General features: G+C 41.9%; 1 protein-coding gene across 1 annotated transcript in view; it reads right to left on the reverse strand.

Annotated features, from left to right (window-relative positions):
- SMC1B (structural maintenance of chromosomes 1B) overlaps nucleotides 1–19,544 on the reverse strand; it is an 854,251-nt gene that overhangs the window by 666,018 nt on the left and 168,689 nt on the right. The window contains exon 6 of the mRNA XM_053719693.1: nucleotides 11,020–11,136. Coding sequence (XP_053575668.1) covers nucleotides 11,020–11,136 — 117 coding nt within the window. The remainder of the gene's footprint in view (nucleotides 1–11,019; nucleotides 11,137–19,544) is intronic.

Here is a 19,544-nt window from a genome sequence, read left to right on the forward strand (position 1 = left end):
ACTGCAGAAATAGCATTAGGAACAGGAAAAACTTCTGGAATAACCACAGGAGATTTAAATACCTTATCCAAACGTTTAGAATTAGTATCAAGAGGACCAGAATCCTCTATTTCTAAAGCAATTAGAACTTCTTTAAGTAAAGAACGAATAAATTCTATTTTAAATAAATATGAAGATTTATCAGCATCAACCTCTGAGACAGAATCCTCTGAACCAGAAGAGTTATCAGAATCAGAATGATGATGTTCATTTAAAAATTCATCTGTAGGGAGAGAAGTTTTAAAAGATTTTTTACGTTTACTAGAAGGAGAAATAACAGACATAGCCTTCTTTATGGATTCAGAAACAAAATCTCTTATGTTATCAGGAACATTCTGCACCTTAGATGTTGAAGGAACTGCAACAGGCAATGGTACTTTACTAAAGGAAATATTATCTGCTTTAACAAGTTTGTCATGACAATCAATACAAACAACAGCTGGAGGAATAGCTACCAAAAGTTTACAGCAGATACACTTAGCTTTGGTAGATCCAGCACTAGACAGCGATTTTCCTGTAGTATCTTCTGACTCAGATGCAACGTGAGACATCTTGCAATATGTAAGAGAAAAAACAGCAACATATAAAGCAAAATTGATCAAATTCCTTAAATGACAGTTTCAGGAATGGGAAAAATGCCAAAACAAGCTTCTAGCAACCAGAAGCAATGAAAAATGAGACTTAAATAATGTGGAGACAAAAGCGACGCCCATATTTTTTAGCGCCAAATAAGACGCCCACATTATTTGGCGCCTAAATGCTTTTTGGCGCCAAAAATGACGCCACATCCGGAACGCCGACATTTTTGCGACACGTATGACGCCGGAAACGGAAAATAATTTTTGCGCCAAAAAAGCCCGCGCCAAGAATGACGCAATAAAATGAAGCATTTTCAGCCCCCGCGAGCCTAACAGCCCACAGGGAAAAAAGTCAAATTTTTGAAGGTAAGAAAAAATGATTAAAACAAATGCATTATCCCAAATATGAAACTGACTGTCTGAAAGTAAGGAAAGTTGAACATTCTGAGTCAAGGCAAATAAATGTTTGAATACATATATTTAGAACTTTATAAACAAAGTGCCCAACCATAGCTTAGAGTGTCACAGAAAATAAGATTTACTTACCCCAGGACACTCATCTACATGTTTGTAGAAAGCCAAACCAGTACTGAAACGAGAATCAGCAGAGGTAATGGTATATATAAGAGTATATCGTCGATCTGAAAAGGGAGGTAAGAGATGAATCTCTACGACCGATAACAGAGAACCTATGAAATAGACCCCGTAGAAGGAGATCACTGCATTCAAATAGGCAATACTCTCCTCACATCCCTCTGACATTCACTGCACGCTGAGAGGAAAACCGGGCTCCAACTTGCTGCGGAGCGCATATCAACGTAGAATCTAGCACAAACTTACTTCACCACCTCCATCGGAGGCAAAGTTTGTAAAACTGAATTGTGGGTGTGGTGAGGGGTGTATTTATAGGCATTTTGAGGTTTGGGAAACTTTGCCCCTCCTGGTAGGAATGTATATCCCACACGTCACTAGCTCATGGACTCTTGCTAATTACATGAAAGAAATAGCTCCCTCCACCTTAGGGACCGTCTGCCATGAGTCCTTTATGGTGTCAGAAATGGGAAACATTTTCTTAAAAACAGGAGGGGGAGAGAACGGAATACCTGGTTTATCCCACTCCTTAGTAACAATGCCCGAAATCCTCTTAGGGACCGGAAACACATCGGTGTAAACAGGAACCTCTAAATATTTGTCCATTTTACACAATTTCTCTGGAACTACAATAGGGTCACACTCATCCAGAGTAGCTAAAACCTCCCTGAGCAATAAGCGGAGGTGCTCTAGCTTAAATTTAAATGCCATCATATCTGAATCTGTCTGAGAGAACATCTTTCCTGAATCAGAAATCTCTCCCTCAGACAGCAAATCCCTCATCCCTACTTGTTAAGGGAATATCGGATACAGTTCCTAAAGCGTCAGAAGGCTCAGCATTTGTTCTTAACCCAGAGCTACTGCGCTTCCCTTGCAACCCAGGTAGCTTAGATAAAACCTCTGTGAGGGTAGTATTCATAACTGAAGCCATATCTTGCAAGGTGAAAGAATTAGACGCACTAGAAGTACTTGGCGTCGCTTGTGCGGGCGTTACTGGTTGTGACACTTGGGGAGAACTAGATGGCAAAACCTGATTTCCTTCTGTCTGAGAATCATCTAATGCCAAATTTATAAGTCAAAATATGCTGTTTGCAATTTATAGACATATCAGTACAAGTGGGACACATTCTAAGAGGAGGTTCCACAATGGCTTCTAAACAAATTGAACAATGAGTTTCCTCGGTGTCAGACATGTTTAACAGACTAGTAATAAAGCAAGCAAGCTTGGAAAACACTTTATTTAATGAAAAAAAACACAAGTTGCAAAAAAAAGCACCACAGCCTGAAATTACCTGACACCCTATAAAAAAAAAAAAAAAAAAAAAAGACGACACAGGAGAAAATCCGAAACCCAGGTAACTGCACATTTTTTACACCGCCAAAGCCGAACTAGAGACCACTCAGTCCCAGAGTTCGTTGAGACCAAACAGCCTCAGAGGAGTCAGCCCTGCGGGACACGACTCCCATGAAGGTACCCGGCCATAAGAAAAGAACTGCTATTTGCCCCCAAAAAGGAGAACAGATTTCCAGGAAAAATCCAAGGATCATTCCACATGGCTCAACAAACATAATAGTAGCAATAGTAGCGCCCCAGGAGACGAACTCCCTAGAAACACAAGGACCAAACAAAAAGGAGATCCATACACAGGGAAAAAGGTCAAAAAAAGAACTCGAGGGACACCCTCATATTCCTGAATCAGACACAGTCACATACGCTAAGGTACTCCAGAAAAACAAAAGTTCCCTGTTGCCTCGTATCAGAATGAAACCTGCAGGCTAGGTCAGCAGAGACAGCGGCAATAGGATAACTATCCCAGCAGTTAGGAAAGAGTTTTCTAAGAGAACACCAAACCATCTGAACAGGAGCTCTCAACCAGCTTCCAGGTAGGAAAGCTGATTCAACCATCGCGAAACCCAAACCACCGGAAGGCGTTTTAAAGCCTGCTAGCACACAATCAAAGTGCAAATAGCTGTAGCTGGATTCAAACTGCTAACTCTCCAAATACTCACAGCCCTCTGAATACCGGGCTCCAATGAGCGTCCCCTCCCAGTACACCAGTAGAAAGAGGAGGACATAAAATCCTCCCACCAAGGGGGAGGATCGACTCAGGAAGAAAACGGTCAACACTTCATAGATAACCGATCCCGAGCTTCCCTCCAGGGTAATGGTCCCAGCCCAAAGGCTAGTCAAAGACTGAAGACAAGAGTCCCAGAACACTGGAAGAGAAAGGAAGGGTCAACAAGGAACAAAGCCCCCGGGAAGACCTCTGACCGCTACTACAAACAACATGCTACTGTGATTCAGGATAGGCATTGTGCACAGGTACGACCCCCTAAACTGCTGTCTTCCAAAAAAAAAAAAAAGAACACTTCCCAAGGGAAGAGGGCCCTCAGATCCCCAACATCTATATATCGGAATCCAACATTTAGCAGGAGCCCCAATAGGGTTCAAACCCTCAGACTCCCGCTGCAAGAACGTGGAACCAGTCACTACCTCACATCTTCCTTTCCAGGATTCTGAAAACGCAAGAAGGGAAAAGAGCCTTACAAGGCAGGAAAAAACAAGGACCCATAGGTTGCCATACAAAGCTGATTTAAGCAATGATATGTATAGGACTTGCATTATGAAGAGTACATAGCCATAGCTGGATTTGAACTCTTGACCTTCAGCTTGTCAGAAACATAGTTTACCACTAAGCCATTGTGGAACACAATCAGATATTAAAGTAACTCAGAATCAGGAAAACCCAACCTTCGCTCTAGAAGATAAGGGAACAAAAACAACGGAAAAACACCCTACCATAGAGGCGAGACCCCTCGGCCATATCGCCAACCGAGGTGAAAGACACCTGGAGTTTACAGGAACATCAAATGTGCCAGCAGACCAGTAGGGACCCGTCAGAAATACCTAGAGCCTAAGCCACGGGCAGATAGGCATTTCCCATGAAAAACATAGCCCTGCCCCCCTCTGAGAGAGGCACACAGGACCACAAACACCTAAGGTGAGACTGAACCGTCCACACCCATCTAGGGTGAAACATGGACCTAGGTCAGGGTCCTCGAAAACATCATTGATCGAAATATCTAGCCTCCAAAGGAACCCAAAGCTGCCTCTTACGATTAGGAGCGCACCATTTAAAGTCCGTAGACTTGGCGATCTAGCAAAAGCCTCAAACCCAAGAGTCTGAAAGAGTTTCTGAACAGTTTAATAATTTGGCATTCAGTGCACTTGAATCGCAAGGAAATCTCGTAGACAAGCGTTAACACATGTTTCACAGACTGGCAAGATAGCACCAACACCCGAAGGTGAATGAGAATCCTGGAGCTTGCTTGCCATCCAAAGAGTTAGACGTAAGGCACCCTCCACGAAGCCCTAACGGAACATCGAGGATAAATGGTCAACTACCTGACCCCAGAAGGTCGACCGTCTGTAACCGACCTCAACTTTTCACTGTTAAGTCCCAAGGCTAGAGTTGCAACGAGGATGCAGAAACACCCAAACGTCGAGACCGTGGTTAGGCCAAGCGTATAATATGGAAGAGACAACAACCAGAGATCTTTGTAAGATCAATCTTACAAAAAGAAACCTCTATAACAGGGTAAAAGCTGGAGCCTTGCAGCCCCACACAGAAGGCACACCACTTCTTAGAGTAACGCAACTCTGAGTAGAGGAAGGACATGACCACGCTTCCAGACCAGATGGTCCACCCAAGGCGGGAAAGAAGGAGACTCTGCCACAGTAAGAAAATGTTTAATAGGCTAAAGAGTCAGCATCCGCAAGAAATTCGAGTGAAGCCGCAACAGTTCACCACTCGGAACACCAGACCACGTAGGTCACTCACATCTCCCAACTCCAAAAGGAATATTAATTATGGTTCTGAGTCCCCAGGGACCTGAAGAACCATGACGACGTCTGCAAAAAACAGATCCGTATCCCAGGCGAGTAGCCCAAAACAGCCAACCTTAGACCGGTACTTATAGCCCTCTGGTTAGAAAGGTTGTATTTAAACAGTAGGCCTCATACTTCGATAGGATCGGAGTCCATAGCAATAGGCCAAGTGACACACCACGAGGGTGACATGAACCCAGGTAACAGCCAAAAGCGTCTGACCAGTACCTGCCTGGTATAAAGACACTCCAGAACTGCCAAAGGTCCAAGAACATTTGATTATTCTATTCTGTTATTCAAAAAGTGTGCAACTTCCGAGGAAGTGCCCACGCAACCACAAAATTCCAAGTATCGGTTCCAGAGAAGAACAAAAATTTAACAGACATGAGCTTAAGAAAAAACAAATTAAACACATCCATCCGGATAAAAAAAATAAAATGGAGGACCCATCGGGTGAACGCCCAAGGTGAATGAGAACGCCAACAGGACCAGCCGATCCGAGGCCCCATTCACCCAAGCTCAGAACTGGATCCGAAACCTAAAGAAAAAATAAAACTGAGACATTAAGGGGATTGGCTTCATCCCCAAACGTCATTCGAATTTGCCATCCAGCATGATCCCTCGGCCCACTCGAGCTGAGAGCCTTCAACATTGCCAACACATGTCTTAAAAGAACACAAAGACGTGCCAGCATATAACGGAAGGCAAAATCAACCCTTGCCGGATCAACAAAAGACCCTGGTCCCGAGGTTGGGGCCCCTGAAGCCTCAGAGGCCAGCACATCCCCAGAATGCCGAACTGAATCAGGCGATCACATGCCTGATGGGCCCTGGTTAACAGAACACAAACAAGATCTTAGAAATATTTCACTTGGGAGATATGAGTCAACGCCATAGAAATGGCCATGCGGAACTGTGCCGTAACCTCTGGAGGAAACAAGCCACCCTCCCGAGGAGTTAAGGCCATAGGGAAACCTGCTTGCATAGCTGAGAAAGGGTCTGGATCACGTGCCTCACGGACATGGAAACCTTGGAGGCGGATGGCTCAATGCACTCTAAGCTCCATGATTTGGGAGAAGAGAGTACTCTAGAACGGCAATCAGAACATAACTGATGGGCATTGATTACCCGGGTCATTTCATATTCATCACAAGACTCATTCTCTGTATCGGAGACATCAGTGTCTAACATATCAGAATCCTTCATAATTTTAGGATTACAGAAATGACAAAAAATAACTGGCACCCTTTTTACACCCCCAATGGCTGGGGCACTCACCACCTCCTGTGAACCAGACAACTCACGAGCCAGACTCTCTCTGTCGCACACAGTCAGCATACTGAAGTGAAAAACAACGTAACTGCACCCGTCACGAGGTGCACCGTGCCAGTCACCAAAAGGGAGCACAATCTCGAGAGATTGCATCACTGAACTTCCTGAAAGGCCGAGAGCCTAGATATTGCTACACATTAGTAGATAGAACCACATAACAAACATGATTAAAGTCCCCCCCTGTTTAATAACCATCCTCAGGAGATATTAACCTATGATTCCTCATTAAGAAAAAAGGAGTCCCACTGGGACCCTACCTTGTTTTGTTAACATTACATTCACATATCAAAATAAAATGAAACAATCATACCGGAATCTATGCCGTGGAACAGGAACACGGCCCTTCAAGTGTGACAGGTATTAGCCTCACTTCTGACATGGACTTGAGTGAATAAATGTAGGCAGCAAAACTCGTCAACACTGATTACCAAGGAGCTGTTATTATGAGTTGGGATGGGTTCGCAGGAAAACTCTCCCTGCATCTACGGACTCTAACTTTCATCTAAGCTCTCACTTGGGAGGCTGATAGGATTACTTAAAACTCCAGTCCCATTGCGAAGAGTACTTCCCTCCATAAGAGACTCTCTCAAACTTCTGACACTTCTCTGCCAACATCCTGTGATGAGAGGCAAATAATGACTGAAGGATGAGGGACGTCGGGGAGGTATTTAAGCCTTTGGCTGGAGTGTCTTTGCCTCCTTCTAGTGGCCAGATTCTGTATGAATGTAGCTGTGGACTCTTCCCGGTTAACAATTATCCATAAATTATGCTTACCAGATAATTTCATTTCCTTCTGTATAAGGAGAGTCCACAACATCATTCCTTACGGTTTGGAAATACTGAACCTAGCCACCAGTAGGATGCAGAGACACCGCAGCCAAAGGCTTAAAAACCTCTCCCACTTCCCCTACTCCCTAGTCATTCTGCCGAGGGAACAAGGAACAGTAGGAGAAATATCAGGGTATAAATGGTGCCAGAAAAAAAAAATAATTTAGAGGGCCGCCCATCGGAGAACACAGGCGGGGTCCGTGGACTCTCCTTATACAGAAGGAAATTAAAATATCTGTTAAGCATAGTTTAGGTTTTCCTTCTTAATATACGGAGAGCCCACGGCATCATTCCTTACTGTTGGGAAAACTATACCAAAGCTCTAGAGGACACTGAATGATAATGGGAGGGACAAAAAGAGAGGCGGACCCTAATATGAGGGCACCACAGCCTGCAAAAACTTTTTCCGAAAGCTGCTTCAGCCAAAGCAAAAAAATTAAACTTGTAAAATTTAGAAATAGTATGTAAGGAGGACCAGGTAGCCGCCTTACAAATCTGATCCATAGAGGCCTCGTTCTTAAAGGTCCAAGAGGAAGCCACTGCTCTAATAGAATGCGCTGTAATCCTCTGATGAGGTTTATGTCCCTCTGTCTCAAAAGTTAAGTGGATAACACTCCTTTACCAAAAAGATAAGGAAGTCAAAGAGACCTTCTCACCCTTACACTTCCCGGAATAGACAACAAACAAGGAAGAAGTTTGTCTAAAATCCTTTGTAGCCTGAAGATAGAACTTCAAGGTGCGAAACACGTCCAAATTATGAAGCAAACGTTCCTTCGCAGAAGGATTGCGACACAAGGAAGGAACCCCAATCTCTTGATTGATGTTGCTGTCTGACACAACCTTAGGAAGAAAACCTAACTTAGTACGTAGGGCAGCCTTATCAGAATGGATCATCAGATAAGGAGGCTCATATTGCAAGGCAGCAATCTCAGATACTCTGCGAGCAGAAGCAATAGCCAGTAGAAAAAGAACCTTACAGGAAAACAATTTAATGTAAACTTCATGCATAGGCTCAAACGGAGCCCATTGCAAAACCTTAAGAACAAGATTTAGACTCCAAGGAGGAGCATTAGATCTAAACACAGATCTGATCCCAAGTAGAGTCTTAACAAATGACTGTACATCTGGAAGCTCCGCAAGCCTCTTGTGCAGTAAATCAGACAGGGCCAAAACCTGTCCCTGCAGGGAACTGGCAGGAAGTCCCTTCTTCAGTCCATCCTGGAGAAACGATAGGATCCTGGCAACCTTAATTAATTAATTATTAGGTTCTCCACACTTTATGATAGATGGGACAAGTAACCGGTTTACGAGACTATCAATAACTCTCTCTGAAAAAACTGTCTCGGCTAGGACTAAGCGTTCAATCTCCACGCAGTTAGCCTCAGAAAATCTAGATTTTGATGAACAAAAGGACCTTGTTCCAGCAGTGAACCAAGCGTCTGAAAAGAGCGACAGCCTGCCCCCTACACAATCCAGAGTAGGATCAGGGGCCGCCCCTTCATGCCAATTTAGTCTTGGTGGGCTTCTTGCTCTGCTTTGACTATTTCCATGACTGAGCCTGCTTCCAAGTACTCTTGGTTTGCTTGGGCTTAGCGGAGGACTGCTGTTGTTGGGATTTATCAGAACGAAAGGAATGAAAATTAGAAACTTGTCCCTTAGACTTGTTCTTTTTATCTTGCGGTAGGAAGGCACTCTTGCCCCCTGTAACCATGGAGATAATGGAGTCCAGGCCTAGACAAAATAAAGTATTTCCTTTAAAGGGGAGAGAAAGAAGTTTGGACTTTGAAGTCATATTCACAGACCAGGACTTCAGCCAGAGCGCCCGACGGGCCTGAACTGAAAAGCCAGAAGCCTTAGCATTTAGGCGAATAATCTGCATGTTTGCATCACAGATAAAATAATTAGCAATTCTCAAGGCCTTAATTCTTACCTAGATAACATCGAGGGGAAGCTCCACGTCGATTAATTCCGATAAGGAGTCGCACTAGTAGGTAACTGCTCCAGCAACCGCGGCAACAGCCTCTGCCAGTTGAAACATATATCCGTATGCTGAACCATTTTTCTTAGAAGAGTTTCAATCTTTTTATCCATCGGCTCTCTGAACGTCAAACTATCCTCAAGCGGGATAGTAATGCGTTTTGCAAGGGTGGAGATAGTGCCATCCACCATAGGGACCGAACCTAACAACTCCAATTTAGAGTCCGGATTTTTTTTTTTAAAGGAAGACGAAGAGGGAAAGGAAGTTCCAATTCTGTCCCAATCATTCTTAATAATGTTTGCCATCTTTACAGGCAACTATGTCTAATTTAGGAATCAAATGTTCATCAGGCAGCTTGTAGACAGCACCTCCTTTAGAAGAAAATGTAAGTGTTCAAACTTAAATCTAAAGGCTGGTTGTTTCACATCAGGAGGCTTAGAAGCAGCAGACTCCATCCCAGAAACTTCATCCTCTGAAGCCTCAGAGTGCAACTCGTCCTCAGATAACTGAGACAGAGCAGTAAAAGCCAATAAATTACATGATGACCCCAGAGCAGGAGAGCTATGTTTAACCTTTTGCTTGAGTTTAGCAGGGCGAGGTAAAGCACTGAGGGCCGCAGACACACCATTTGTAACTGTGCGGTAAAATCAGGTGGTAAAGGGCCCCCTCCAGATGGTGGATTAAGCGTGCTATGGGAAGCTGCGTGTGCAGAAGGAGATAAATGTTGGGTATGCACCTCACGGGATGGCAAGTCCTCAGAGGTGGACGGCTCAGTGGTACTAAAAGGGTTAACCTTCTTTGACCGGAAAACGTTGTCAAGGCATGTGGAACATAACTGAGAGGGCAGGCATAGCAAGGCCTTCTCACAATATAAACAGGTATTACTATTTGGAACAGAGGGAGTACCCTCTAATATATCAGAATCCTCCATAGCTTAAGCTAATAACAGCAGAACACAGAAAATAAACAATCTTTATTTCTCAAAAACGGCACCTTTATACTTCCAATGGCTGAGACACTCACCATCTCCTAGACCCAGACAATACAGAGAAATAGCATCTTCTCCGACAGGCAGCTCGGTCAGGAAAGAGGAAATGAAACCGAGACCACTCCTGGTCACATGGTGCGCAAGGCAGGACCATCCCTGCTATGAGAAAAAGCGTGCCAAGCTACAAGCTGCACAGCACTCAAAGTGAAAGTAAAAACCTGTGCGTTCCAGTCACATAAGAAACCGTCTATTAGCCCAATAAAATCTCACAGATAAAGCAGCATAAAATCAGGTCTGGATGGTTTCACAGAAAGACTATCTGCATCTCCAGACTCTAACTTTCGTTAAATGCTCTCACTGAGAGGCTGAGAAGACTACTTAAAACTCCAGTCTAATATCAAAGGGCAGATACCCCTCCTAAGGAACTACTCTGAATCTTCTGACACCTCTCTGCCATCCTCCTGTGACAAAGGGCAAGGAATGAATGAGGGATGGGGGGAATTGAGAGGTATTTAAGCCTTTGGCTGGGGTGTCTTTGCCTCCTAGCCAGGTTCAGTATTTTCCAACAGTAAGGAATGATGACTCTCCTTAAATTAAGAAGGATATAATAATAATAATAAAATAAATCCTGACAATAACAATAGGTTGTCCTGCAACGTTGTTGCATGGCCACCTAATAATAAATATATTTATAGGCATTCTTATAGCTGATATGACTAATGTTATGAAATATCACTAAAAATAAATTAAATTACTTTTATAATGTATGTACATGAATAAATTAATCATTTATTCACCTGATTCCGCTGTAGTTGAAGGTCTTCAATTTCCACTGCTCTATTTTGAAGTTCTTCATTAAGCATTGTAAGCTGAGAAGCAGAATTTACTAGCTCACTCTCTAACCTGGATTTTTCCTATTACAAAAGAAAATCAATATTAAAAACTAAAGTCGACTTTAGTAGGATATACTTAAAGGAACAGTAAACACCATTCTGGTAAACACCAGAATTTTAGTTGTTTTAAAAAATAGATAATACCTTAATTAACCATTCCCAAGTTTTGCATAACCAACACAGTTATAATAATACACATTTTACCTCTGTGATTACCTTGTATCTAAGCCTCAGCAGACTGCCCCTTTATTTCAGTTTTTTTGACAGACTTGCATTTTAGACAATCAGTGCTCACTCCTCGGTAAATTCACGTGCATGAGCTCAATGTTATCTATATGAAACACATAAACTAGTACCCTCTAGTGGTGAAAAACTGTCAAATGCAGAGGCGGCCTTCAAGGTCTAAGAAATACCTAAAATGGCGAACAATAGTTAGAGGGAGGAGGGTTAGAGAGCTTTTGGGAGGGATCTGGGAGGTTGGAGGGATCCTACACTGCAGAAAATAAATAATTAATAAATAAAAAAAAAGCTTTAAAACTTAATATTGGCAGACTGTATGCGAGTACCTAAGTTGGTGGTGACCAGTGGGGGTGAGGGAGGGAAAAGAACTGTTTGGGAGAGATCAGGTAAGGATCAGGGGGTGGAAGGTGTCAGGTGGGAGGGTAATCTCTACACAAAAGTTAAAATTAACCTTACACGCTACCTGATTAACCACTTTTCTGCCGGGAATAATAGAAATGCGGTGCGCAGCTGCAATTAGCGGCATTATAGTGATCAAAAAGTAATGGCAAATGCCATTTATGTCTGATATTTCTGAACAAAGGGGATCCCAGAGAAGCTTTTACAATCATGTGCATGGAAAAGGACACAGTGTCTCTATGAGAGGTGCTCAAACCAAACGAGACCAGAGTTACAAAGGAGGGCAGTAACCAACGCAGCACTCTTGTGATGGTATGCAGATGAAGAAACCTGGAGGGACAGATGAAGAGGCGCCTCATAAAACAATATTGTCTGTACAGGTATGACAAACCTGTACAGACAATAGTTTTAAGAGGCGCCTCCTCTTTATCTGTCCCTACAGGTTTCTTCATCTACAATCATATGTACCCTGATTACACAAATGGTATATAAATAATTTTAGTGAGAAACCCAAAGTTTGTTAAAAAAAATAAATATATATATATATATATATATATACCTCTCTGAAGAGACCCACAGAAAGCTGAAACGATCATCTGGGGTAGTCATGTTCTTTTTTCAGAGGTTAATTGTTTGCTATTTTGGTGCTGAAAGGACCATACTCGGCGGGATCAGACTGATATTCTTCAGGAAAGTTTTCCTCTGTAAAAAGTACAACTGAGCTAAAAGAGGCTGCTCCTAGGTGGTAATTTGCCATAGAACAAGCTACTGAGCTGTTGTTTGTTCCTGGTAGAGTGTTTCTCTCTTTGAAAACATTTTTTTTTTATATGATCACATTTGGCGGTGAAATGGTGGCATGAAATATACCAAAATGGGCCTAGATCAATACCTTGTGTTGTCTGATTAAAACCAATATATACTTTTGACAGGTAAATAAATAAAAAAAAGCTCTATTTCTGTTTAAATGGAGTGGTTACCAAAAATTATTGGACAAGTTTTTCTCTTAAAGTCCTGGTAGTGAAGGGGTCATCATTTGTTATAAATAAATGCTTTTCTTGATATAATACAATTTATTAGGTCTAGATTACAAGTGGAGAACTATTCATAGAGCAGGGTGCCCTAGCAATATTGCTGGACCATTCTAAGATTTGCGTGCAACCTGGTATTACAAGTTCATGGTAAACCATAAGAACATGTTAGGGCTGAAGGGTGTGTGTGTGTATGTATGTATGTGTGTGTATATATATATATATATATATATATACATATATATATATATACACACACTATATATATATATATACATACACATACATATATACATAGAAAATATATGCAAAGAAAATATCCCTCCCACACCTGCTCCAACAGATTACCCTTAATTGTCACAATACTATAAAATTAGAATTAGAAAATTTAGAAAAAGCAACTCCCTATATTGCAGGAACATAATTCATTTTAATAACAGAAAAATGTATATGACAATAACGTTCTCAAAATTAATTCAAGCCACTATTGCAATGTAATAAATAAAAGTCCATGACAGAAGAATATATGCAAGTCCACTTTGTCTCCAAGGGTACCCTTTGAAAAAATAGAGTTATAATTTCAGAGATCTCAAAAAAAGAAAATGTGTGCGTATAACAGCAATAAGTAAATCCAGTTGCGGTTAGTATAGCTCACAGCAGTAATAGGTGTTATACATTCATGATCCCTTGTCTCCAAATAGCTCAATCCAGTTAGCAGTCAAAAAGGAAAGAAGCAAGGAGGTCTATCCAATACATGCAAAGCGTACAAGGCAGTCTCCCCCAGCAGTAATATTATGTCCATGCAAATCAGGTAGCTAGTTAAGGCAGGGTTAGTAAGACAGAATAAATTCTCACACAAAGATGACTGGATACGATATCCATGTTGCTGTTGCTCCACGATGAAGCTGCGTTACTTACACTAACCCTCCTGACCATATCATCACTAGCTCCGTGTGCTGGGAGGCCGGTTGCTTGTCGCAATTTTGTTTACCTTAAAGTTGAATTGCTGAAAGTTGTGAGCTAAACCGCACAGCAGGGACCTTGTGGATCGTTATCAAAATACATTTTCACATTCCTGTCACTGGACACATGTAGCTGCCTCCTCTTGCTACGCACGTTTCACCCATGTGGGCATTAGGCTTCTTCCGGCAATGTGTGATTACGTCACTACTTGGTGATGCTTTTTATTTGCTTTAACTGTTACGCCTCCCAGTGAATTTACCACCCTTCACCTCCACAGGACATTTGCATTTAGTAGTTTAAAAAACATAATTCTAGTTGCTACATATTATATATACTATACAATTGCAAGCAATAATTGTTATGAATTTATAAAGAATTATCATATTTTATTAAAAAAACTTTGTTCTTTTGAATCTTTTGTTGAAAAACTCTAATCTAAATGCAAATGTCCTGTGGAGGTGAAGGGTGGTTCTAGACCCCTATAACTACTCAGAAGTATTATTTGAAATTAAATTATGTATAGTATCATTTATTATAGTTAATGCTCTGTAAATAAATGATATATGAAGCAACATATAACATAGCCACTATTAGCCACTTTTTGCAATGTATAATGCCAATGTATTGAAACAAATGTGTTTCGTTAATTAAATCTCTTCAAAAATTCACTGGGAGGCGTACATTCATTCCAAATTAATAAAGAATAAAACAAAACATAAACAAATAAACACAGACATCACAAACACCAAGAGCTTTGCTGGACACTGCAACATGCCACCATATTATTGTAAAGAGGTTAAAAGGTAGTACATCTTAAAATGAGGAGGCCAGTACATATAGTGGTAAACTATTTCAGCAGATACTTCCCGATGCTATCAAAGATGCTAGTAAATTAGGCCAAAATGCCCAAACAAGCAGCCTGGCACTGCCTCCTACAACATATCAGCCATGATCCTCGAGACAGTCTCTTGCTTTGCAGTGACTCTTGAGCGCATAACTGAGTGCCAGGGTTGCATTGTAGGGAGGACATATTGCCTGTTACCGTATTGTTCTGAACTGACACTGCGCCTCCTGTGCCTACGGTGTTCTCCTCTGCTCTATTTTGCGACTCCAAGCTAAAGTTCAGTAGGTCAATATCCAGTACAGATGGGCCGTGTGGTTGTGAACCTATCTGCTGCCTCTGCAATCCCTCACTCCGCTCCGGCTGATACACCTCTGGGGCCATTCAGACGTTGCCACAGGGTCGCTCTGCGGGTAATTGGCTCCCTTGTGAAGAGGGGTGTGGGGGGTTCCCAAGTTGAATTTCAGTCCACAACTGTTGTAAGGTAAATTCCAGTTTTCCCAGCACCGGTATTAATAGGTTCTTTAGGGAAGTAACCATGTCTTGGGTTCGCAGTTCTGTTTCAATGTGGAAAGTATCCATTGTTCCTAGTCCTGAGTGTGCCGTATATGCAAGGTCCCTCGTGTGTTCTAGTTTAGTCAAGTGCCCTCCGGGGAAGAAGAGATTGAGTTCCTTCTATCCGCTGAAGATTCCCTGACAGCTTATCTGTCAAGGGAGATGCGGATGGCATAGAATGATGACACTTTAATAAAGATTAGAAGAGAGTTTCTGCACAGCAGAGTAAGCTCGCAGCAATCTTCTAGAGCCGCCCACCGGAAGTCAGCCTAGGCCATTTTTATGTAGAGCAATGATTTTTTTTTTTTTAAGATCCTCACAGAGTTCTTTGCCATGAAGTGCCATGTTGAACTTCCAGTGACCAGTATGAGAGTGTGAGAGCGATAACACAAAATTTAACACAACTGCTCCCCATTCACACCTGAGACATTGTAACACTAACGAGTCACATGACACAAGGGAGGGAAAATGGCTAATTGGGCCCAATTTGGACATTTCCACTTAGGGGTGTACTTACTTTTGTTGCCAACGGTTTAGACACTAATGGCTGTGTGATGAGTTATTTTGAGGGGACAGCAAATTTACACTGTTATACAGGCCGTACACTCAATACTTTACATTGTAGCAAAGTGTCATTTCTTCAGTGTTGTCACATGGAAATATATAATAAAATATTAACAAAAAAGTGAGGGGTGTACTCACTTTTGTGACATACTGTGTGTATATATATATATATATATATATATATATATATATACACATACACACACACACACACACAAACTAAATGTATGCTTACCTAATAAATTAATTGATTTTATGGTGGTGAGAGTCCACAAGCCATTACTTCTAAAATTCAACTCCTGGCCACTAGCAGGAGGCAAAGACACCCACAATTTCACAAGCTTTTAATCCCTCTAATCTCTCTGGTATCTCAGTCTAACATATAGCCGAGAAAAAGGAGAAAATAGAGAAGTAAGGAAGGACAAAGCAGGGTAAATGAGGTGCATACTCAACTGCCGCCAATTGAAAAAATATAATAGGGCGGGTCTCGTGGACTCTAATACCCAAGCTATGGAGTGCAAGAGTTAATGGATGAGAAAAAATTAAGGCAGGCACCCAATTGACCAACCACAAAGACTGAAGGACTTTCCTGTGAAATGCCTCTTATGCAGTAAAACAGATAGGGTCAAAATCTGTCCCTTCAAGGAACTAGCTGAGAGGCCCTTCTTTAGTCCAACCTAGAGAAAAGGAGGACTCCTGGCAACCTTTACTTTGTGCCAGGGCAAACCACGCTCTTCACACCAGAATAAGTAGGTCCTCCACACCTTATAAAAAATGCCATAAGTAACCGGCTTACGAGCTTGAATGAGAGTATCAATAACACTCTTAGAAAACCCTCTCTTGGCTAAGACTAAGTATTCAATCTGACCGCAGTCAGCCTCAGAGAATCTAGATTTTGATGAATGAAGGGGCCTTGTTCCAGCAGATCCCTGCGACAAGGTAATCTCCAAGGAGAAGATGATGAAATCACCACTAGATCCGCGAACCATATCCTTTGCGGCCACGATGGAACAATCAGAATCACTGACGCCTGCTCCTAAAACAAATCGAGCCACCACTCAAGAAAGGAGTGGTAATGGCTGGAAAAGAAAAATTAGATTGAACCTCCAAGGCACCCCAACCGATATCTGGGTAGCTAGGTATTGACATGGGACGCCATGAGATCTATCTCCGGTGTTCCCCACCTGTCAGGATGAGGATTGCTGACAGCGAACAGTTGTGGGTCTCCGCCCACTCCCGAATCCGAGATACTTCCCTCAATGCCAGGAATCTTCTCGGTTCCCCCGCCTGATGGTTGATGTAAGCAACCAAGGATTTAATGTCTGATTGGAATCAGATAAATTATGACAACCTTGTAGGGGCCAAACCCTCAGAGCATTGAATATTGCCCGAAGGTCTAGAATGTTGAATGGGAGGGAACTCTCCTGCTTTCTTTTACATTTTCAACATAGAAGTTGACTAGAATACTATTATAGCACTATTATAGCACTCTTCCCTCAATTGGAGAGTCCACACATGTATGACTGTGTTGGGGGGGAAGGGATATATCTGACAAATAGTCAAATATACCAATATTTTTGTCAGTCATTTATTAAAGATTTGGTGTAAAGAGATACCTTTATATAGTGTTTGAATCAATATATGTACTAACATATGTAACCAAACATCACGGTAATATTTGTACTTTATAGTGTATATAAAGTTTAGACTATCTTGCTGCAACTGTTTTTAAATTTACTGTAACCCATTTTAAAGGTCATAATAAAGTTTAATTTTAAATTTATCAGTGTGGACTCTCCAATCGTGGGAAGCATGCTATAATAGTATTCTAGTCAACTTCTATGTTGAAAATGTAAAAGGAAATTTATGCTTAACTGATAAATTTATTTATTTTACGATATGACGAGTCCACGGATTTCATCCTTACTTATGGGATATTGCCTCCTGGTCAGCAGGAGGAGGCAAAGAGCTCCACAGCAGAGCTGCATAAATAGCTCCTCCCTTCCCCCCCAACACAGAAGCATCATTTAAACATGCCCATGAGGAAGCCACAGCCCTAGTGGAATGAGCCGTAATTCGTCGTTCTGGAGGCTGCTGTCCAGCAGTCTCATATGCAACACGTATGATCAGGGATAGGCACAAGCCAAGGCTGTTGCGGACATTTTCTAAAGTAAAGACCTTTAGTGAAGGACACCAAGGTACATTTACAATTAAAACTATTATTTTATAGTGCTGAATTTTATTATACTGATGCAGATGCCACTGATCCTATAACCAGCCCTTGTCTGGCTATACACATGTGCCAGTGACACTTCTATGTCTTTGTATAGAGCTGGGCGTTATTATACAGATGCAGAAGATACACATCCAGTATTTCACTCAGGCTTTATTTATTCCATAACTTATCACCCAATATTGCTAGCAGTTTCTTGACAAGCCACTAATTTTATTCACACTAAATATTTTCCCTTTCCTATTATTTAATCAGAAAGAAAAGATATATGAAGCATCATGTGGGAGTGGCCACAACCCTGAGAAACGTGGCGCTGCATGTGTTAAGGAGGAGTCAGGACCAGTATTCATCTGTCTTACTCCTCCCTCCCCACAGCAAAATGGGCGGCGGACACTGCAAGGGCCAGTCACAGACACCAGTGTCCGTAAACAGACACCTTGCCTATCCATGCGTATGATACTCTTCAGCCAAAAAGAAAGAGGTAGCCTCAGCTTTCTGACCCCTACGTTTCCCAGCAAACACAACAAATAATGAAGATGTTTGACGAAAATCCTTAGTCGTCTGCAAGTAGAACTTCAAGGCACGGACTACGTCCAAATTATGTAACAGACATTCCTACTTAGAAGAAGGGTTAGGACACAAGGAAGGAACAATAATTTCCTGATTAATATTCTTGTTAGAAACAACCTTAGGAAGAAAACCAGGTTTGATACGTAACATCACCTTATCAGAATGGAAAATAAGATAAGGAGAATCACATTGTAATGCCGAAAGCTCAGAAACTCTGCGAGCAGAAGAAATAACAACCAAAAAACAGAATTTATGCTTACCTGATAAATTACTTTCTCTTGCGGTGTATCCAGTCCACAGATTCATCCTTTACTTGTGGGATATTCTCCTTCCCTACAGGAAGTGGCAAAGAGAGCACACAGCAGAGCTGTCCATATAGCTCCCCCTCTAGCTCCACCCCCCCAGTCATTCGACCAAAGGATAGGAAGAAAAAGGAGAAACCATAGGGTGCAGTGCTGACTGTAGTTTAAACAAAAAAAATTTAACCTGACTTAATTGCCAGGGCGGGCCGTGGACTGGATACACCGCAAGAGAAAGTAATTTATCAGGTAAGCATAAATTATGTTTTCTCTTGCAAGCTGTATCCAGTCCACGGATTCATCCTTTACTTGTGGGATACCAATACCAAAGCTTTAGGACATGGATGAAGGGAGGGAACAAGGCAGGTACCTTAAACGGAAGGCACCACTGCTTGCAAAACCTTTCTCCCAAAAATAGCCTCCGAAGAAGCAAAAGTATTGAATTTGTAAAATTTTGAAAAAGTATGCAGTGAAGACCAAGTCGCTGCCTTACAAATCTGTTCAACAGAAGCCTCGTTTTTAAAAGCCCACGTGGAAGCCACTGCTCTGGTAGAATGAGCAGTAATAGTTTCAGGAGGCTGCTGGCCAGCAGTCTCATAGGCCAAACGAATGATGCTTTTCAGCCAAAAGGAAAGAGAGGTAGCAGTCGCTTTCTGACCTCTCCTCTTACCAGAATAGATAATAAACAAGGAAGATGTTTGTCTGAAATCCTTAGTTGCTTGTAAATAGAACTTTAG

The sequence above is a fragment of the Bombina bombina genome, chromosome 6 (genome assembly GCF_027579735.1).
Source record: "Bombina bombina isolate aBomBom1 chromosome 6, aBomBom1.pri, whole genome shotgun sequence".
Classification (NCBI taxonomy): domain Eukaryota; kingdom Metazoa; phylum Chordata; class Amphibia; order Anura; family Bombinatoridae; genus Bombina; species Bombina bombina.